Source organism: Coregonus clupeaformis, chromosome 9, assembly GCF_020615455.1.
Source record: "Coregonus clupeaformis isolate EN_2021a chromosome 9, ASM2061545v1, whole genome shotgun sequence".
In the NCBI taxonomy this organism is placed as follows: domain Eukaryota; kingdom Metazoa; phylum Chordata; class Actinopteri; order Salmoniformes; family Salmonidae; genus Coregonus; species Coregonus clupeaformis.
Genome location: NC_059200.1, coordinates 25,554,410 through 25,571,677, shown reverse-complemented (window position 1 = coordinate 25,571,677; position 17,268 = coordinate 25,554,410). Strand labels below are relative to the sequence as shown.

Below are 17,268 nucleotides of genomic sequence, written 5' to 3'. Positions count from 1 at the left end.
CATGTACTTTAATTCCACGTCGGTACTGCAGGGAGCGGTATTAAACTATTGAGTTTTTCTCCAAGCCCGCGGTGAACGGATACGGAAGCCGAGGGGAACACAGTGAATTCGGCAACAATGGCGGCCACCACAGAGAACGCAGATCTGAAACGAAAACTAGACGAGAATCAGGGTGAAGGAAAAGCTGGAGAAGAGGAGGAATGGGTTGGACCCATGCCAAGCGAGGCTACACAGACCAAGAAGAGAAAAGGTATATGATGGAAAAGCTAGCTAGCGAGTCAAAACAACTTGTCGTAGCTAGCTATGTTAGTGCAATGCTGGAGGTGTGCTAACTTCTGTGCTCCTAGCTATTAAGCTAGCCAGAGTGCCTATTGCTCAAACAATTTCCCAGAACGAAGCTGAAAATAGTGTTGCTCTCAAATTGTGCTTGCTTTTAACAATAGTGGTTTTGTTTTTGTACAGTGCTGGAGTATGAACGTGTGTATTTGGACAACTTGCCATCGGCAGCCATGTACGAGAGGAGCTACATGCATAGGGATGTTATAACGCACATTGTCTGTTCCAAGTAAGTACTGTAACGTTAGATAACTAGCTATTGCATTTTTTCTAACTACAGGTATATGGCTCTTTGTCGGTCATCACTAGTTACCACAGCCACAAAGTTATAAACCCCCAAAGTTATGTATCTTCTTAAAATCTGATTTTAAACCTAACTTTAACAGTAACCTTAACCACACTGCTAACCTTAAGCCTAACCTTGAATTTGGGTTTTCATGAGATTTTACGATATTGCCAATTTTGACTGAGGCAGTGGTACCCTCTTGGTCCCGTACGAGACACTTTAACGTGCTGATTTGTTTACTTCCTGGTTCATTGATTTGTGTTTTTCTGGATGTAAAATGTTACACATGCCAATGGTGATCAGTCTGCCTCTTAAACTCTAGTATTCTTTTCATTTCCAGGACAGATTTCATCATCACAGCCAGTCAGGATGGCCATGTGAAGTTCTGGAAAAAGAAAGAAGATGAGGGGGTAGAGTTTGTCAAACACTTCCGCAGTCATCTGGGTACGAATAATGCCTCTGTATCTTAATACAACCTCAGACTGGGCTTTAGACTGACTGAAATGTAATTTCAGGGCTTGAATTCACTGTTGTCATACTTGTTCTATGTGTTACAGGAGTGATAGAGTGTATTTCTGTCAGTGCTGATGGAGCTCTATTGTGTTCTGTTGGGGACGACCAGGCCATGAAAGTGTTTGATGTGGTCAACTTTGACATGATCAACATGCTCAAGCTGGGGTGAGTTTGCATCTTTTGCTTATTGTTTTTAAAGGTGAAACGTCTAGCAGTTTAGCTTGTTGCCTTAACCAAAAGATATCCCATCTCTCTCCAAAAGAACCATGAGTGTCATAGAGTTATGACACATTTTATTCCTAGTTGATCTGCCATTCCTCTGCTCTGTGTGTTGTGTAGTTTCCACCCTGGCCAGTGTGAGTGGATCTACAACCCAGGCGACGCCATCTGCTGCGTGGCCTGCTCAGAGAAATCCACTGGGAAGATCTTCGTCTATGATGGACGGGGAAGCAACGAGAAACTCCACACCTTCGACAAGATGCACTCCTCTCCGCTGTCCCAGATCCGCCTCAACCCTAGATACAGGGTCATCGTCTCCGCAGACAAGGCTGGAATGCTGGAGTATTGGACCGGCCTCCCCAGCGAGTTCAAATTTCCCAGGCACGTGGACTGGCAGTATAAGACTGACACAGACCTTTATGAGTTTGCCAAAAACAAAACCTACCCCACAAGCCTGGCCTTCTCCCACGACGGGAAGAAGATGGCTACCATCGCAACCGACAGGAAAGTCAGGATCTTCCGCTTCCTGACGGGCAAACTGATGAGGGTGTTTGATGAGTCGTTATCGGTAAGTTTCCAACTTTCAGAATCGGGTCTTTACTTTATTTCATATTGCTATTAAAAAACCGTGCTACGTCTTATAATCGTTTATCACACGATACTGACAAATTGGTAGCCTAGTATTCACAGTTTCCCACATTTCCCAGTGCATTGTGATCATTTCTTTCATCATGGCCCATCTCTGACCTGGTCCTGTAGAAGTTCACAGAGCTGCAGCAAATGAAGCAACAGCTGCCAGACATGGAATTTGGTCGGAGGATGGCGGTGGAGAGGGAACTGGAGAAGGTGGATGGAATCAGGCTGACCAACATCATCTTTGACGAGACGGGTCACTTTGTCCTCTACGGAACCATGCTGGGCATCAAAGTCATCAATGTGGAGACCAACAGGTAGTGTTTAAATGGTCAAAATGGACTTCACAGACAGTAATATCCTCTAAAAACGCAGTGGTTGTCAGCCATGGAGAGGTACAGGGAGAGCAGGCTTTTTTTGTACCAGCCCTGCACCAAAAAAACCTAATTCATGAAACCCCTTTGTCTTGTGAAAGTGATTAGTCTAAGATGTTTTTATTTCCCACCCGTGTATGTGTTCAGGTGTGTGCGTATCCTGGGGAAGCTGGAGAACATTCGTGTGGTGAAGCTGAGCCTGTTCCAGGGGGTTGCCAAGGCATGCAACACAGCTCCCACCATCGAGATGAAGGCATCAGACAACCCGGCCCTGCAGAGCACAATGCCAGACCCCACCATCTTCTGCACTGCCTTCAAGAAGAACCGCTTCTACATGGTGAAAATTCAGTCAACTTTATTTGTCCCTGCAGGGCAATTGTAGCCCCTAAAAGAGAAATGGTATATTACTGTTGCTTCCTTGCAGTGCTGCTATTTATTTGCTATTTTAAACTGGGTGGTTCGAGCCCTGAATGCTGATTGGCTGAAAGCCGTGGTAGATCAGACCGTATACCACGGGTATGCAAAACATTTATTTTTACTGCTCTAATTACATTGGTAACCAGTTTATAATAGCAATGAGGCTCCTCGTGGGTTTGTGATATATGGCCAATATACCACGGCTAAGGGCTGTGTCCAGGTGCTCCGCGATGCGTCGTGCCTAAGAACAGCCCTTACCTGTGGTATATTGGCCATATACCACACCCCCGTGCCTTATTGCTTCATTCTTGGCCATATTTTCACCCGCATTATATCATTTCCTCAGCATTTGTCACTTTCACTTATTTTCTCTTTGTAGTTCTCCAAGAGGGAGCCGGAGGACACTAAAAGTGCCGAGTCAGACAGAGATGTGTTCAACGAGAAGCCGTCTAAGGAGGAGGTGATGGCTGCTACCCAGGCAGAGGGGCCCAAGAGGGTGTCAGACAGCGCCATCATCCACACCACCATGGGAGACATCCACATCAAACTGTTCCCTGTCGAGTAGGTCACCCTCTGTTGTTTTAGAGGACTTCCCTCAGAGGGCTTCCTTCCCATTTGCAATGCCAAGGGTTCTGTCTGTTAACTTTCCTCAGAACCTATACAGTTTTGCAATTATGATACATTTTATGGGACAATTCTACTTATGTTTATGGACTACTTTGTGTATCTCAGGTGTCCCAAAACGGTGGAGAACTTCTGTGTTCACAGCAGGAACGGTTATTTCAATGGCCACATATTCCACCGCGTCATCAAGGTAGGATATTTAATCACTGCTCATTGTTTTGACTTGGTAGTAGGAACTTAATCATGAGATGTGATGGACTATGTTTTGACTGTGTAGTCTTTCCTCTCCACCCAGGGCTTCATGATCCAGACAGGGGACCCTACAGGGACGGGCATGGGAGGGGAGAGTATCTGGGGAGGGGAGTTTGAGGATGAGTTCCATGCCACACTGAGACACGACCGGCCCTACACCCTCAGTATGGCCAACGGAGGCCCCGGAACCAACGGATCACAGTTCTTCATCACCGTCGTGCCTACGGTAACTAAGGGCTCACTCTCTCTGTGAAGTCTGATATTTTACTTTCTCTGTATTCCTTCAGTTGAAGTAATATCTTTGCCTGTTTCGTCAAGTATTGTACCAATGTATATTTCTGCATTATGTACAAAGATGTTCGTTTAGGTTTATTTGAACAGCATTCCCTACTTGTCTTTTTAGCCCTGGCTAGACAACAAACACACAGTGTTTGGGAGGAGTGCCAAAGGAATGGAGGTGGTTCAGCGGATCTCCAACCTCAAAGTCAACCCTAAAACAGACAAACCTTACGAAGACATAAGCATCATCAACATCACCATCAAGTAGTCACATTTCCATCTCACCAGTATGTTGTGTACTATTATTACGTTCCATTTTTACAAAGTAAAAAGTGTTGGATTATTCAAGAATGCATCTTGCCATCTCTGTGGCATTTTCTCTTGGATGTGAGAAATGAAGAATTTGTTGGTTGCTTAGTAACATGTTTGTCAACAGAGCTGTACCTTGAATAAACAAGTGTCTTATTAACATTCATTACAGAACGTTCAGATAGAAATGTACTGTGTAGATCAGGCATGCCTTTCCTTCATTTTAGACTGGCAAGGGAGTCTACTGACAGAATATAGAATCATTTTAGGTATCTAGCTGCAACTTTTCTGAATGGGTCAAACCATATCAGCAACAACATCCAGACATTCGTCAGTTTTTTATTTAATAGCATCACATTAATTATGAATGATTTACAAAAGCCATTAAATTCACAGGTAACATGTGTGGATGTGCACTGCCTTTCTAAATGTTTCAAAAACGGAAGATTTCACAAATCGAGAGATCCTTTAACAGAGGGAAAGGCTTCTTCACACATGCACATTTTTTTTTTTTTACATAGATACAAGTAGTAGTACATTACATAGCAATGAGGAAAGTTAATTCAAACCAAAGGATGGTTCCTCCATACAATAACAGAGGAGTTGAAAGGTGTTTGGTTAATGTTTTGACTAAGTTTCACATCAACATGTGGGTAACGTTAATGTAGTATGTAACAATCAGCACTCCAGACAGATGGGCTAAAACCGAAGACAAACCAGGAGTCCTATAGTCAACAGCAGATATGACTTCATCTGGGGGTTTTTCTGTAGGGCACAACATTCAGATAGAAATATAGTGTGTAGATCATCCTCTGTCAATTAGATGAAGGAATCATGTCTACTCTATACATCTATCTGCAACATGAAGGGTCAAACGTTGCACCCTCCTGAGCACAACCCAGATGTATTGAAGCGGCAGAAAAGGTCATCCAATGCATTCTGCATGACACTCCACAAAACAGGTGGGAGTAAGACTTCATATTATAACACTGTTTAGATGTTTCCCACCACGGCTACTACAATATCTCAGCCAAGTCAGTTTCAATCAACTTGAAGTTTATCCCCCTACCCACCCAACATAAATAGCTTTTTCGCTCAACTGCACTATTTAACCAACGTCAATAATAGCTGAACTCAGCCCACTACCGATGTCATTTTAAGACCTGATGCTGCATTACATGAAATCATCACAAGTCAAGTGCATTGGTACCAATGAAAAAATCTGCAACAACATGGAGTTTCGCCATGAAATTAATCTCATACGATCTGCATTGAGGCGATATGGGAATGTGTAGTCTTATAAACAGGTTCGTTTAGTAAGCTTGAGGGAATCCCTATAACCTGGCCCTGTTTATTAGCATAACCTTTAGCCACGACAGAGCAGAGCACAAAGTATTACGACTAATGATGGATTCACTGGCTGTGGGTTAGAAGCTTATCTGCAGGTTAGGGGTGGGTGTGGTAGGTAGAACAGGGGTATGGGATGTAGGGCTAGGGCCTTAGTATGGGGTGAAAGGTATGGGATTTGGGGTAGGACTGAGGTGGAACTAGGGTGTAGGTTATGGGATGAGACTTTGGTAGGACTGGTCTTTAGGGTATGGGGTAGGACTGGGTCTATCATAAGCCAATCATCAGGTAAAAAGTTTAGGTAGGCGTGACTGGTGTAGGTCTATGGCGGACAGGTCTCTATGGTGTGGATGGGTTAAGGGGATCGTTCTGGGATATATGGTAAGGGACTGAGACTTGGTAACAAGTCAGTCATCGGGGAAGTCTAGGCCACGTCCAGTGCCCCCTGCAGTCTGCAGCAAGGGGAAGTCTAGGCCACGTCCAGTGCCCCCTGCAGTCTGCAGCAAGGGGAAGTCTAGGCCACGTCCAGTGCCCCCTGCAGTCTGCAGCAAGGGGAAGTCTAGGCCACGTCCAGTACGCCTGCAGCCACCAGCTGTCGGGACAGCCAGTCCAGGCCCTCGTGGAGCCCCGTGCCACTGCGGGCGTCACATCCCTGGATGTGCCAGCTCCTCCCACAGCACAGCTTGTGGAGACTCAGCAGCTCTGTCATCTCCTCCACCGACACAGCCCCAGGGACATCCTGCAGGTGAGGATAGAGGAATCAATGAGTTAATCAGCCAATCAACATTTTTACATTTTAGTCATTTAGCAGACGCTCTTATCCAGAGCGACTTACAGGAACAATTAGGGTTAAGTGCCTTGCTCATAGACATATTTTTCACCTAGCAAGCTCAGGGGTTACTGGCCCAACACTCTAAACCCCTGGACTAATCAATCAATGTGCGTGTGTATACCTGTTTCTTGGACCAGGGGGCTGTGTATGTGTGTATACCTGTTTGTTGGTGAAGATGAGCAGCAGGGCGTCTCTCAGCTCCTTCTCTGTCAGCAGTTTGGCCAGTTCACTGTGGGCCTCCATCAGCCTGTCCCTGTGACAGCTGTCAATCACAAACACCACCGCTGGAGAGCAAGAGGAGACAGAAAAAATAAGTCAGGGCCCTATTCACTCAAATTGTCTCTGTATAACATTTTCAAATTCTCTCTTTTCAAAATCAGTAGATTTGTCATAGTTATTGATATATGAGTGTACAAAACATTAGGAACACCTGCTCTTTCCATGACAGACTAACCAGGTGAATCCAGGTGAACGCTATGATCCGTTATTGATGTCACTTGTTAAATCCACTTCAATCAGTGTAGATGAAGGGGAGGAGACAGGTTAAAGAAGGATTTTTTTAGCCTTGAGACAACAGACATGGATTGTGTATGTGCGATATTCAGAGGGTGAATGGGCAAGACAAAAACTGTGAGAAGCATCGGAGTCAACATGGGCCAGCATCCCTGTGGAACACTTTCGACACCTTGTAGAATCTATGCCCCGACGAATTGAGGCTGTTCTGAGGGCAACTCAATAGCAGGAAAGTGTTCCTAATGTTTGGTATACTCAGTGTACAGTACATGTAAAGGAAGCAGGTAATATGAAAGAAAGAGGTCAACAGATACCTTGTGTGTTCAGGTAATAGTGCTTCCAGAGAGGCCGTAGCTTATGTTTCCCACCAACGTCCCAGATGGTGAACTTGAGATTCTTATACTCCACTGTCTCTACATTAAAACCTACAGATGAAGAGGATGAGTGGCTAGTGTCAATACAATTAAGGTACATTTTAATGTAAAAATGTACAATTTGACACTTGCCTACATGACAGACACTGTTGTGGGTTTACCTATGGTAGGGATGGGCTGCATAAACTCATCCTGTTTCAGCTTGAAAAGGATGGTGGTTTTCCCGGCACCATCCAATCCCAGGGTTACCACCCGGATCTCCATTTTAGGGCCGATGTGGACCCGGTTGTCCTGGAACAGAGAAAACAATGTAGTCTAAATGAAGTTACTAATTATTTTTCAATGGAGAGTGTATCAAGTTTTGTATTCCTACAGAGTAGAGCAGAGTGCTGTACCTTGGTGAATGTGACGGGGATACCAGCATCTAGCTGGATGTGGTCAGCCAGCTCAGTGAACTGCTGCTGCTGTTTCTGTAGAGTCTCCAACAGTCTGTTGATCTCCTGCTTGGCCAGGACCACTCTGCAGTCATCCTACAGAGAGAGACAAGGAAGACATCAGTCATGACTTACAATTCAATTTGCCAATGTGATTTTCCTGCCTGATTTCAGACCATACAAAAGACCTTGGGAAGACAATGGTGGTTCTTATTGAAAATGACAGGACCATCCAGTGCAAGCAGAGATTGCGTTCCTACGGTGTGCTCTAGAGATGCTATGCCCACCGGTGGCCCATTTTGGCTCCTACCTGCTGCAGTGTCTTCTCGCAGTGCAGGCAGGCTGTGGAGACCTGGGACAGCAGGACGGTCATGTCTTCCTGCTGTTGCCGGAGCCAGATGAGCCTTTCCCTGACGTGGGCGTCCACTACGCTGAGCGCCATCTCCTCCTGTCTGCACAGCGTCTCGTGGAGATCAGCGAAGTACGCCCGTACGCAGGACCGTGCACTCTCTGCCGTGCCTGGGACCTGGGGAACACCCACAGACGACTGAGTCCATCAGGAATACACAGATTACACACAGCATCCTGAAATATAAATACATGATAAACCATAAGCAATGTTATGACTTTTTGGAAGGAAATACAATGACGTTTCCCAGGACATTGAGATGTAGCTATCGTAATTTGTAAATACAGTAACAGCTTTACAGCGATTATACCTCAACTGCATCTATCTCCTATCTATCCACTTTCATTTCTAAAGTTCATCTGTTGTATATTATGCAAAAGGTCATTATCCACAGCCAGCTGTTATTACATGTTCAGTGTGTGCCATGCCGATGCTGTCCTCCACTATCCGTTCTCCTCCCTCGATCTGCTGCACGATCCCAACCAGCTTCCTGGAATACTCCGACACCTCCTCTGTGAACGTCCGGATACAGTGGGCCATGTCCAGGATAGAGGCACGGATCTGATTGGCTTCTGCCTCCAGAACTGCATGCTACAGGAAGGAAGCAATCAGCAAGGAGAAATTTATGCAATCATAGTAGGGCCGGGACGATACCAGTATCGCGATCCTCATTAGTATCGTGGCAAGGAAACAAAACACGAAGCGGATTTAACTTCTTTAGGAAAACAGCCCTAATATTGAAAACAAACATAATTATGTTGTCATCCAGAGTCACATTTATTTATTCCCAAGCTACAGTATAGCATTCAATATTTTACATACAGCAGGTTTTTAAAGGACCAAAGAGTTTGGTCTGCTTTGTATTTTCATTTTTGCCTTGGAAAAAATATTGCGATACTGGTATCGTCACGGCCCTAAATCATACCAGCTGAACTACCAACCAGTACCATTACAAGTGACCATTAATTTAGCTATTCTGAGTTGCTTGTTGTCTCTAGTGTTGCTAGGAATGTTGCTTCAGAGCTTGACCTCAGTCAGTCAATAAATACAGCAACCAATAGGCTACTCCCAGCTGACTCATCTTCCTCTGCCTTCCGTACCTTGTGTCCCTGGTGCTTGCCGTACTCTTTGCACACGCAGCACATGAGCGGCCCAGGCTGGCAGAGCTCCTCCTGACAGACGAACTCGATGGCGTGGACCTGGTGCTGCGGGCACAGCGTCTTCTCGTGGGGCTTGTCTGCCAGGGGTACCTGCCGGTGCTTGGCCAGGGTGCGGGTGGAGTGGGTGAGCTGGGAGCAGTCGGCACACAGGTGGGTGGCACACACCGTGCAATACATAGACGCCGTGTGGCTCTCGTCCTCGTCACAGCGGATTATAGACTGGAGGGGAGGGGGAGGACATATGATAGTGTTACATTTCATGTGTCGTTGTCATTAGGTGTCATTGACAATTGGAAGGATGTATGTGAAAGAACTAGGCAGATCAAAGCAAATTCCCATATAGCTTTCACCTATCCTCACTGTGTTTTCAGATAACTGCAGATGAAAGATTGGAACCCAGGGTGGGGGTAACTATAGCCTACCTCAAGATGGGAACCCAGGGTGGGGGTAACTATTGCCTACCTCAAGATGGGAACCCAGGGTGGGGGTAACTACTGCCTACCTCAAGATGGGAACCCAGGGTGGGGGTAACTACTGCCTACCTCAAGATGGGAACCTAGGGTGGGGGTAACTATTGCCTACCTCAAGATGGGAACCCAGGGTGGGGGTAACTATTGCCTACCTCAAGATGGGAACCCAGGGTGGGGGTAACTACTGCCTACCTCAAGATGGGAACCTAGGGTGGGGGTAACTATTGCCTACCTCAAGATGGGAACCCAGGGTGGGGGTAACTACTGCCTACCTCAAGATGGGAACCCAGGGTGGGGGTAACTACTGCCTACCTCAAGATGGGAACCTAGGGTGGGGGTAACTACTGCCTACCTCAAGATGGGAACCCAGGGTGGGGGTAACTATTGCCTACCTCAAGATGGGAACTCAGGGTGGGGGTAACTACTGCCTACCTCAAGATGGGAACCCAGGGTGGGGGTAACTATTGCCTACCTCAAGATGGGAACTCAGGGTGGGGGTAACTACTGCCTACCTCAAGATGGGAACCCAGGGTGGGGGTAACTACTGCCTACCTCAAGATGGGAACCCAGGGTGGGGGTAACTACTGCCTACCTCAAGATGGGAACCCAGGGTGGGGGTAACTACTGCCTACCTCAAGATGGGAACCCAGGGTGGGGGTAACTATTGCCTACCTCTCCTATGCCTGTGAGGGCGTCCTCTACCATGCTCGACTGGCTGGACGCTCCATTCTGCAGCCTCTCCAGAAGCTCCAGCAGGGCAAAGTTCTTCTTCAGACCCCACACACCAGAGTCCCCTAAGAGGGACAGAGTGAGAGAGAGACAGAGAATGAGTCAATAAAAAGCATTAATTCATCATCAAATCATTCACACATTTCCCAGAGGCGATAGACTGAAAACTTACAAGTAAACAAGTGAGACGTTAGACCTTATATTGTGATGGATGTTACATGGGCGGCAGGTAGCTTAGTGGTTAAGAGCGTTGTGCCAGTAACCAATTGCGTTGTGCCAGTAAAAAAAGTTGCTGGTGCTAATCCCTGAGCCGACTAGGTGAAAAATCTGTCGATGTGCCCTTGAGCAAGGCACATAACCCTAATTGCTCCTGTAAGTCGCTCTGGATAAGAGCGTCTGCTAAATGACACAAAAAAAAATCACGCTCACTGACACAGGAACACAATAGGCCTGTATAGGAACTAAACCCTACGGACTCACCCAGCTCTGTGACCTGTCTGTCGAAGGGGCAGCGGATGGCTCTACCATGCAGGGGCAGCCGGGTCAGACAGTCATGACAGACTGTGTGACCGCAGAGCAGCAGCCGGGGGACCTTGTCCCCCTGGAGAGAGAATACATCCTCACACACCCCACACTCCAACACCTGGGGACAACACACATACAGGTCGAGTCAACCACACACATAGGTTGAGTTTACTTAGATGGACCCCTTGTCATTGCATATCATTTCAATATTGAATTTCTGCATGGACTGAGATTAAGAATATGGATTACCTTATTGTCCATGTCAAAACTTAAGCTATGATGACAAGCTGCATTAGGCTAGAGTGTGTCATGTTTCCCGTAGGCAAATTCATATTGCTTCTCATGGAACTACTTTGGTTACTGTAGTGTAGTGTTGATGAAAAGACACACCGGTTACACATAAGGGTTTGTTATTAAAGTGCGTAGTTAGCTAGTGCGCCAACACTAGCCTGCGTGCGAAATCTCAATTGCATTGACGTTGTCGTGCAAAACGGCACAATTTTATGACGGTGTTAAATGTCCTTTTACGAGGGTGATTCCTGAATCAACAGTACCTAACTACTGACTGTTCCGATTGCACACTCAGAATGTTCTACACAAAGAAGTACCAAGCCAGTAGCAAGTTAACAAACGTTAGACTGGGCATCAACAGTAATTAGCTATACTATAGCTAGCGCGTTAACGTTAGCACGCTATGCTGCTAATATGCATCCAAGCCCAAGCAGTTACATGGTTGATACAAAAAGCTGTGATCATGGCACTTGATTACAGACAGAATCACCATCTGGGTTTTTTGGATTGCATGTCTATTGTCTACGCAGACAAACAAAAAATGCAGGCCGATCGTTTGACACTGCGTTGACGCCCCGGCCGCAAAACAGCAGCATCCGAATTCGGCGAAGACAAAAAGGCAGAATTGAGAGTTCCCCCGATCCGAGCGCCCTTGTCGGTAGTTTGAGCAAACGACCTATCCCCTCCAAACGTTGTTTATATGCTTATTTAGACGTTGAAATATTCAACCAACCTTCACTGTGCTACTTGTGGCCCCTCTGCCGTGCCGGACACAGACGTCCATCGTTGCTGCGGTCCCCTGCTTGTTTACACCCACAGCAGCAGCCATCCTAGAACTAGGACTAAACCATTCACACGGCTAAAGCGTGGAGTCGAAAATGCATATGCGGAATATCTGTAGACCACCAACAAAATAGAACTATAAAATGTAACTTTGGTGCTTATCTTGTGTTGGATCGATAAGAAATAGAAAATACGTTTCGGTTATATAAAAAGAACTACAATGAAACTGGCGACTATTCATGACCCCTTATATGGACATGGAAGAGTCAGTTTGCATCGTTTCCACGGTTTTTAGATTTTAGCGCCATCTTGCGTTTTTGCTGCAACACTTACGCACTTTCCTTTTTTAATATAACCGTGACGTTGATATTCCGCGCCTATGTTTTGAACAACACGAATGACAACCGCCAAAGCAAACAGCCTGAGTATTCCCACTAAATAAGTACCACATTCATTCAATAACGTCTACCCCACATAGCGTCGAGGTAAGAAGCTTTTCATGTGCAATAGTGTTATCAAAGTTGAGATACTTGGCAAGCGGACACCGCGCATTCTCATTCCTATGAGTGGATGCTCGGCGCCCTATGTTAGATAGCTACTTTAGCTACGTTTCGTAGCCACATTCACAATTCTTGCCAAACAAACAGATTGCTAGCTAGCTAAAGTTGCTAAAATTACATTGAAATGTTGTATGATACTAGAGACGTGCATACCACCAATGAGTGGGCCCATCAAGAAAATGTAAACAATGGAGCAAATTTATTACATTCACATTTTCTGATTGAATAGCTAATGAGATTCCCTCATACTGTTCTCCTGTCCTCCAGAGCTCCAGGTGACTGTGACCCATCATGTCTTACTCTCAGCAGCAGTCTGCCCCCGGGCCCCTCCCCACGGCCCCAGACTCCCCCGCCATGGGCGTGACGGTCAGCGGCAACGTCACCAAGTATGCCATGAAAAAGAAGAAGATCCTCAACGCCGAGGAGAGTGAGCTATTTGAGCTGACGCAGGCCGCAGGCATTGCCATGGACCAGGAGGTCTTCAAGTACGTCTGAGAGGGAGCATCTCAATAGTCTAACTTGGCTTCCTTTCCTCATCACAATCCCGTCTTTCTGTCTGGCCAACAACATTATTCTGAGCTGGTATTTTTAACCCATCTTATACTACAGACCTATACTCTGGCTAATGCATTGATCAGGCCAATACACTGACTGACTGACAGACAGACAGACTGTGTGTGTGTGTGTGTGTGTGTGTGTGTGTGTGTGTGTGTGTGTGTGTGTGTGTGCGTGCGTGCCTGTGAGAGCGCGAGTGTACACTGTACTCTTAGTTTAATCCCTGTCCTCTCCTCCTGTAGGATCATTGTGGACCTGTTGAAGATGAACGTGGCTCCACTGGCTGTGTTCCAGACACTGAAGGCCATGTGTGCTGGCCAGAGGATAGCTGAAACCTCCATGGGAGACTCCTCCACAGCCTCCTACCCCAACACCACCACTACCACCACAGCCTCCTCAGCTCCTACAGAACCCAGAGGTCAGTAGGGTCTGGATCAGGGGGTGAGAGAGCTAGAGAAGAGGGGTTGTGGTTTCCTGTTCCACAACAATACTGCTTTCTCACTGGTAGCCCAGCCAGAGTATACAGCTCATTGTTTCCTCTACCATAACAGTATGTCTCTCGGTTAGGGACAGACAGAGAAGAGGGTTAATGTTTCTATAGCCTTGGAAGTGCAGGCTTCTCACGTTCTGTTAGAAAGCCTTGGGAAGTTCCCTTTATGAAGACGATAAAAAAGGGTGGAAAGTGGTGGAGTCAAGATGGAAACTAGTGTCACTTATCAAACCAATTCAATATTTAGCATGGGTGGTGCTTCAACAAAACTAACGCCGTATAGCCTACTAAAATGTTGTCCGACACAGTAGGAAAAGCGAGACACAAACAAAACAAACGAAATACCTCTCCTGAGGGGAAATGTCATTTCTACTCAAAGCCAATCAAATGTGAGCATTGAATGCCAGCAAAAACCAATACTAAAGTTCTCCAGACTTCCACTAGTTTAGTCAACAAGACAAGATTTGGAAGGATAGCCACGTGAGACTCTCTACCATAACACTACCTGTATGTCTGTCTGTTGGGTAAGGACAGACAGAGAATGATTGTTTGTATTATTTAGGTGGAATATAATATATTGATCTCTTTCTGTCTGCTTTGCTTGCTTTGCAGCCTTCTGCTTAAACCCCTGTATCCTGCTCAGACAAGATATTCCCCCCTTTCACTTCCCCAACTGAGCCTCTACACCTAATCTTCCAATGTCTCCTACACCCCTCACTAACTAATACACTTCACTCCATTGTGGCCTTGGCCAGCCAGCTGAATTGAAATTAATGGAGAAGAGAATAGCATACATTGGCCTCCAGTCAAACACAAACTTTACAATGTTACCTGTGTATTTCAGTTTGCGCTCTAACTCCTCCTATTCTTCTGTACATGTGTTACTGGTGTGTACGCACAAACCCTCTGTGTGCGTATGTATCTCTCTGCTGAAGAAGAGGACTCTGTTGTGTCTGGCCCTAAGAGCTCTAAGCCCCCTGCGCCTCCCCCCACCTCCTCCTCCACCTCCTCCTCTGCTGACCCCAGGCCCACCAGGGTCAACTCTAAGATGGTCTACGACACCTGCTCTCCTCACTCTCAAGGTCCCTTTTTCACTCACTCCTCCTTTTCTTCACTCTATCCCTCCATCTCTCTTCAGAAACTCTTCAACTTCTCTGTTTGTTTGCCTGTCTGGCTCCAGTACTTCAATGTCTTCACCTTGTGCACTGAGTTTACTTGTAGAGTGTGTAGGAGCTTCACAGTTTGTTTGCGTGTGGACTCAGGTATACTCAGTGGGACAGTTTATTAGGTACACCAACCCCGTTCACATAAATGGTTCGTTCCTGCATACAGTGAGTCACGTGGCCGTGGCATGCTATATAAAGCAGGCAGACAGGCATCGAGGCATTCAGTTACTGTTTGATTTGAATGTTAGAATGGCTAAAACAAGTGACTTAAGCAACTTTGAGCGTGGTATGATCGTCGGTGCCAGGCCGGCCTCCTGGGCATTTCACACACGACAGTGTCTAGGGTTTACCGAGAATGGTGCGACAAACAAAAAACATTCAGTCAATGGCAGTCTTGTGGGCGAAAACAGATAGTTGATGAGAGGTCGAAGGAGAATGGCAAGAATTGTGAAAGCTAACAGGCGGGCCAAAATAGGCAAATAATGGCGCAGTACAACAGTGGTGTGCAGAACGGCATCTTGGAACGCACAACTTGTCTGCCCTTTCACGGATGGGCTATTGCAGCAGACGACCACACCGGGCTCCACTCCTATCAGCTAAAAACAAGAAGAAGCAGCTACAGTGGGCACGTGATCACCAACACCAGACAACTGAGGAGTGGAAAAACATTGCCTGGTCTGACGAATCCCGGTTCCTGTTGTGTCATGCTAATGGCAGAGTCAGGATTTGGCGTAAGCAGCATGAGTCCATGGCCCCGTCCTGCCTGGTGTCAACGGTACAGGCTGGTGGTGTAATGGTGTGGGGAATGTTTTCCTGGCACACGTTAGGTCCCTTGATACCAATTCAGCAACTTTTCCATGCCCCGAGAAATTCAGGCTGTTCTGGAGGCAAAGGGGGGTCCGACCTGGTACTAGATAGGTGTACCTAATAAACTGGACTCTGAGTGTATGTGCGTTTGTTCGTTAACCTCGTCTTGCTTTTTTTGTGTTTTTGTGTTTTCTCAGCTCATGTAAACTGTAGCCCTATATTTGACAAAAACTTTTGTGATTGCATGGTTTTCAATTTGATTCACCAGGTTGAGGGGGAGGGATTTTCCCCATAGGGCGAATTAGGAAGAGGTAACTAAGTCTAGACTGAATAAAGTGTTCCATCTTCATCGCTGTCCGTCATGCTCTCATAAGTGTCTCATTGGTCTCTCATCTGAACATGCTCATCTGCATGTTCTTATCCTGCCCCAAACACAGCCACTTCGCCTTGCATGACAGCTACACACACACTGCCAACCATCCTTCTCACCCTTCTCTTTGTGTTTGCAGTGCGTAGTAAAGCGGGTGCGGGCCACGGGGAGAAGAGCAGAGAGGGTTCCAGCCAGAGGGTGCCACGCCAGCCCAGCGCCACCAGGGGGCAGAAGACGACCAAGAGTTCTGGAAGCAGCAGCTCCTCCTCACAGATCACCCCAACTACCACCAACTAGACCCCACAGAAAGGAGGGCTGACTGATGGGGCACCTCACAAGTCTTAAGATGTTTCCTCTCCTCGTCTTCTTTCCTTCATCTACATTAACGGCTAATTCATCTCCTCTCCTCCTCCTCGGTTGAATTAAGGTAAATTAATATAAGAGAGTTGTTTTAGTGAAAGTATGTACCTAGTCCACCATGTTGCTTTCACCTCTCCTATGCTTCCACGTCAGATGAGTAGAGGAGGAACCTTGTTCAAGATACAGTATTGAGATTCAGAATCAGTGTGACCACTAATGCTTACCTCATGGTCACTAGTGTCGATTTTTGGCCTGCCAAAAGGCTGGGAGAAGTGCCTCTTAGAACTGGTCCATAGTCCGTTGGGATATGTTGGCGTATAATGGTTGGGTTGAGGATATGGGTCGACAGAAACTGTTCCTAGATCAGTACCATGGGCTCATACTTTAGATAGGATTTAAACCATTCTGTCTTATAAAAGGGGTGCCATCTGCAAATACTATTTTATACTTATGTTTTGTGATTGTTGTTTTTATACCATGAACATGCATAGAGGAGTTGTCTGAATTGCTCACCATTACAGCACTTGTGGAACCAAACATTTTCATACTATCTTGTCACAATAAAAAAAGAACACTTTTGGGACCTCTATACAAGGTGTGTTGGTTGTCTTCTTTGTCTACCATGCTGAAATCCAACACAATACTGGGTCTTTTGTTGTCATTTCCTTTGGCTTAGCGAGAGTTACTAGAGTACAGCCAATTCTGTTGCCTCTCCTGTCCAACACAATATAGACTGCTGTTGTATTCTGCCTGATACCCATGAGGAGAAAGAGTGTGAAAGAGGCAGAAGTTAATGCTGCACATGCTTGTCCCAAAATGTTGTCAAAATAAAAAAGAACACTAGAACTCTA

At 46.2% G+C, this 17,268-nt stretch overlaps 3 protein-coding genes across 8 annotated transcripts; 2 read left to right on the top strand and 1 right to left on the bottom strand.

Annotated features, from left to right (window-relative positions):
* The first annotated feature begins 80 nt into the window (after positions 1 to 80).
* Positions 81 to 4,408, top strand: LOC121574158 (peptidylprolyl isomerase domain and WD repeat-containing protein 1). Its single transcript, XM_041886794.2, has 11 exons — positions 81 to 250; positions 463 to 565; positions 963 to 1,066; positions 1,180 to 1,300; positions 1,475 to 1,922; positions 2,114 to 2,304; positions 2,509 to 2,698; positions 3,158 to 3,339; positions 3,511 to 3,592; positions 3,698 to 3,880; positions 4,058 to 4,408. The coding sequence occupies exons 1-11, from the start codon at positions 118 to 120 to the stop codon at positions 4,199 to 4,201; spliced, it is 1,881 nt and encodes a 626-aa protein (XP_041742728.1). The 5' UTR covers positions 81 to 117; the 3' UTR covers positions 4,202 to 4,408.
* A 157-nt stretch (positions 4,409 to 4,565) lies between these two features.
* Positions 4,566 to 12,374, bottom strand: LOC121574159 (E3 ubiquitin-protein ligase TRIM23). Of its 4 annotated transcripts, none has more exons than XM_041886795.2 (11): positions 12,060 to 12,374; positions 10,991 to 11,153; positions 10,454 to 10,575; positions 9,252 to 9,530; positions 8,560 to 8,742; positions 8,053 to 8,289; positions 7,704 to 7,838; positions 7,470 to 7,623; positions 7,249 to 7,359; positions 6,581 to 6,705; positions 4,566 to 6,328 (listed from the first exon to the last, which is right to left on the bottom strand). In XM_041886795.2, the coding sequence occupies exons 1-11, from the start codon at positions 12,153 to 12,155 to the stop codon at positions 6,149 to 6,151; spliced, it is 1,785 nt and encodes a 594-aa protein (XP_041742729.1). In that variant the 5' UTR covers positions 12,156 to 12,374; the 3' UTR covers positions 4,566 to 6,148. The 4 variants fall into 4 exon arrangements, with proteins under 4 accessions (XP_041742729.1, XP_041742731.1, XP_041742730.1 ...); XM_041886797.2 differs by having other exon boundaries at positions 7,470 to 7,599; XM_041886796.2 differs by having other exon boundaries at positions 8,053 to 8,268.
* A 106-nt stretch (positions 12,375 to 12,480) lies between these two features.
* On the top strand, positions 12,481 to 17,268 carry mzt2b (mitotic spindle organizing protein 2B). 3 transcript variants are annotated; one of them, XM_041886801.2, is made up of 5 exons: positions 12,481 to 12,594; positions 12,937 to 13,154; positions 13,467 to 13,642; positions 14,653 to 14,796; positions 16,197 to 17,268. In XM_041886801.2, exons 2-5 carry the CDS (start codon positions 12,961 to 12,963, stop codon positions 16,352 to 16,354), a joined length of 672 nt encoding a protein of 223 aa, XP_041742735.2. In that variant the 5' UTR covers positions 12,481 to 12,594; positions 12,937 to 12,960; the 3' UTR covers positions 16,355 to 17,268. The 3 variants fall into 3 exon arrangements, with proteins under 3 accessions (XP_041742735.2, XP_041742733.2, XP_041742736.1); XM_041886799.2 differs by having other exon boundaries at positions 14,650 to 14,796; XM_041886802.2 differs by lacking the exon at positions 14,653 to 14,796.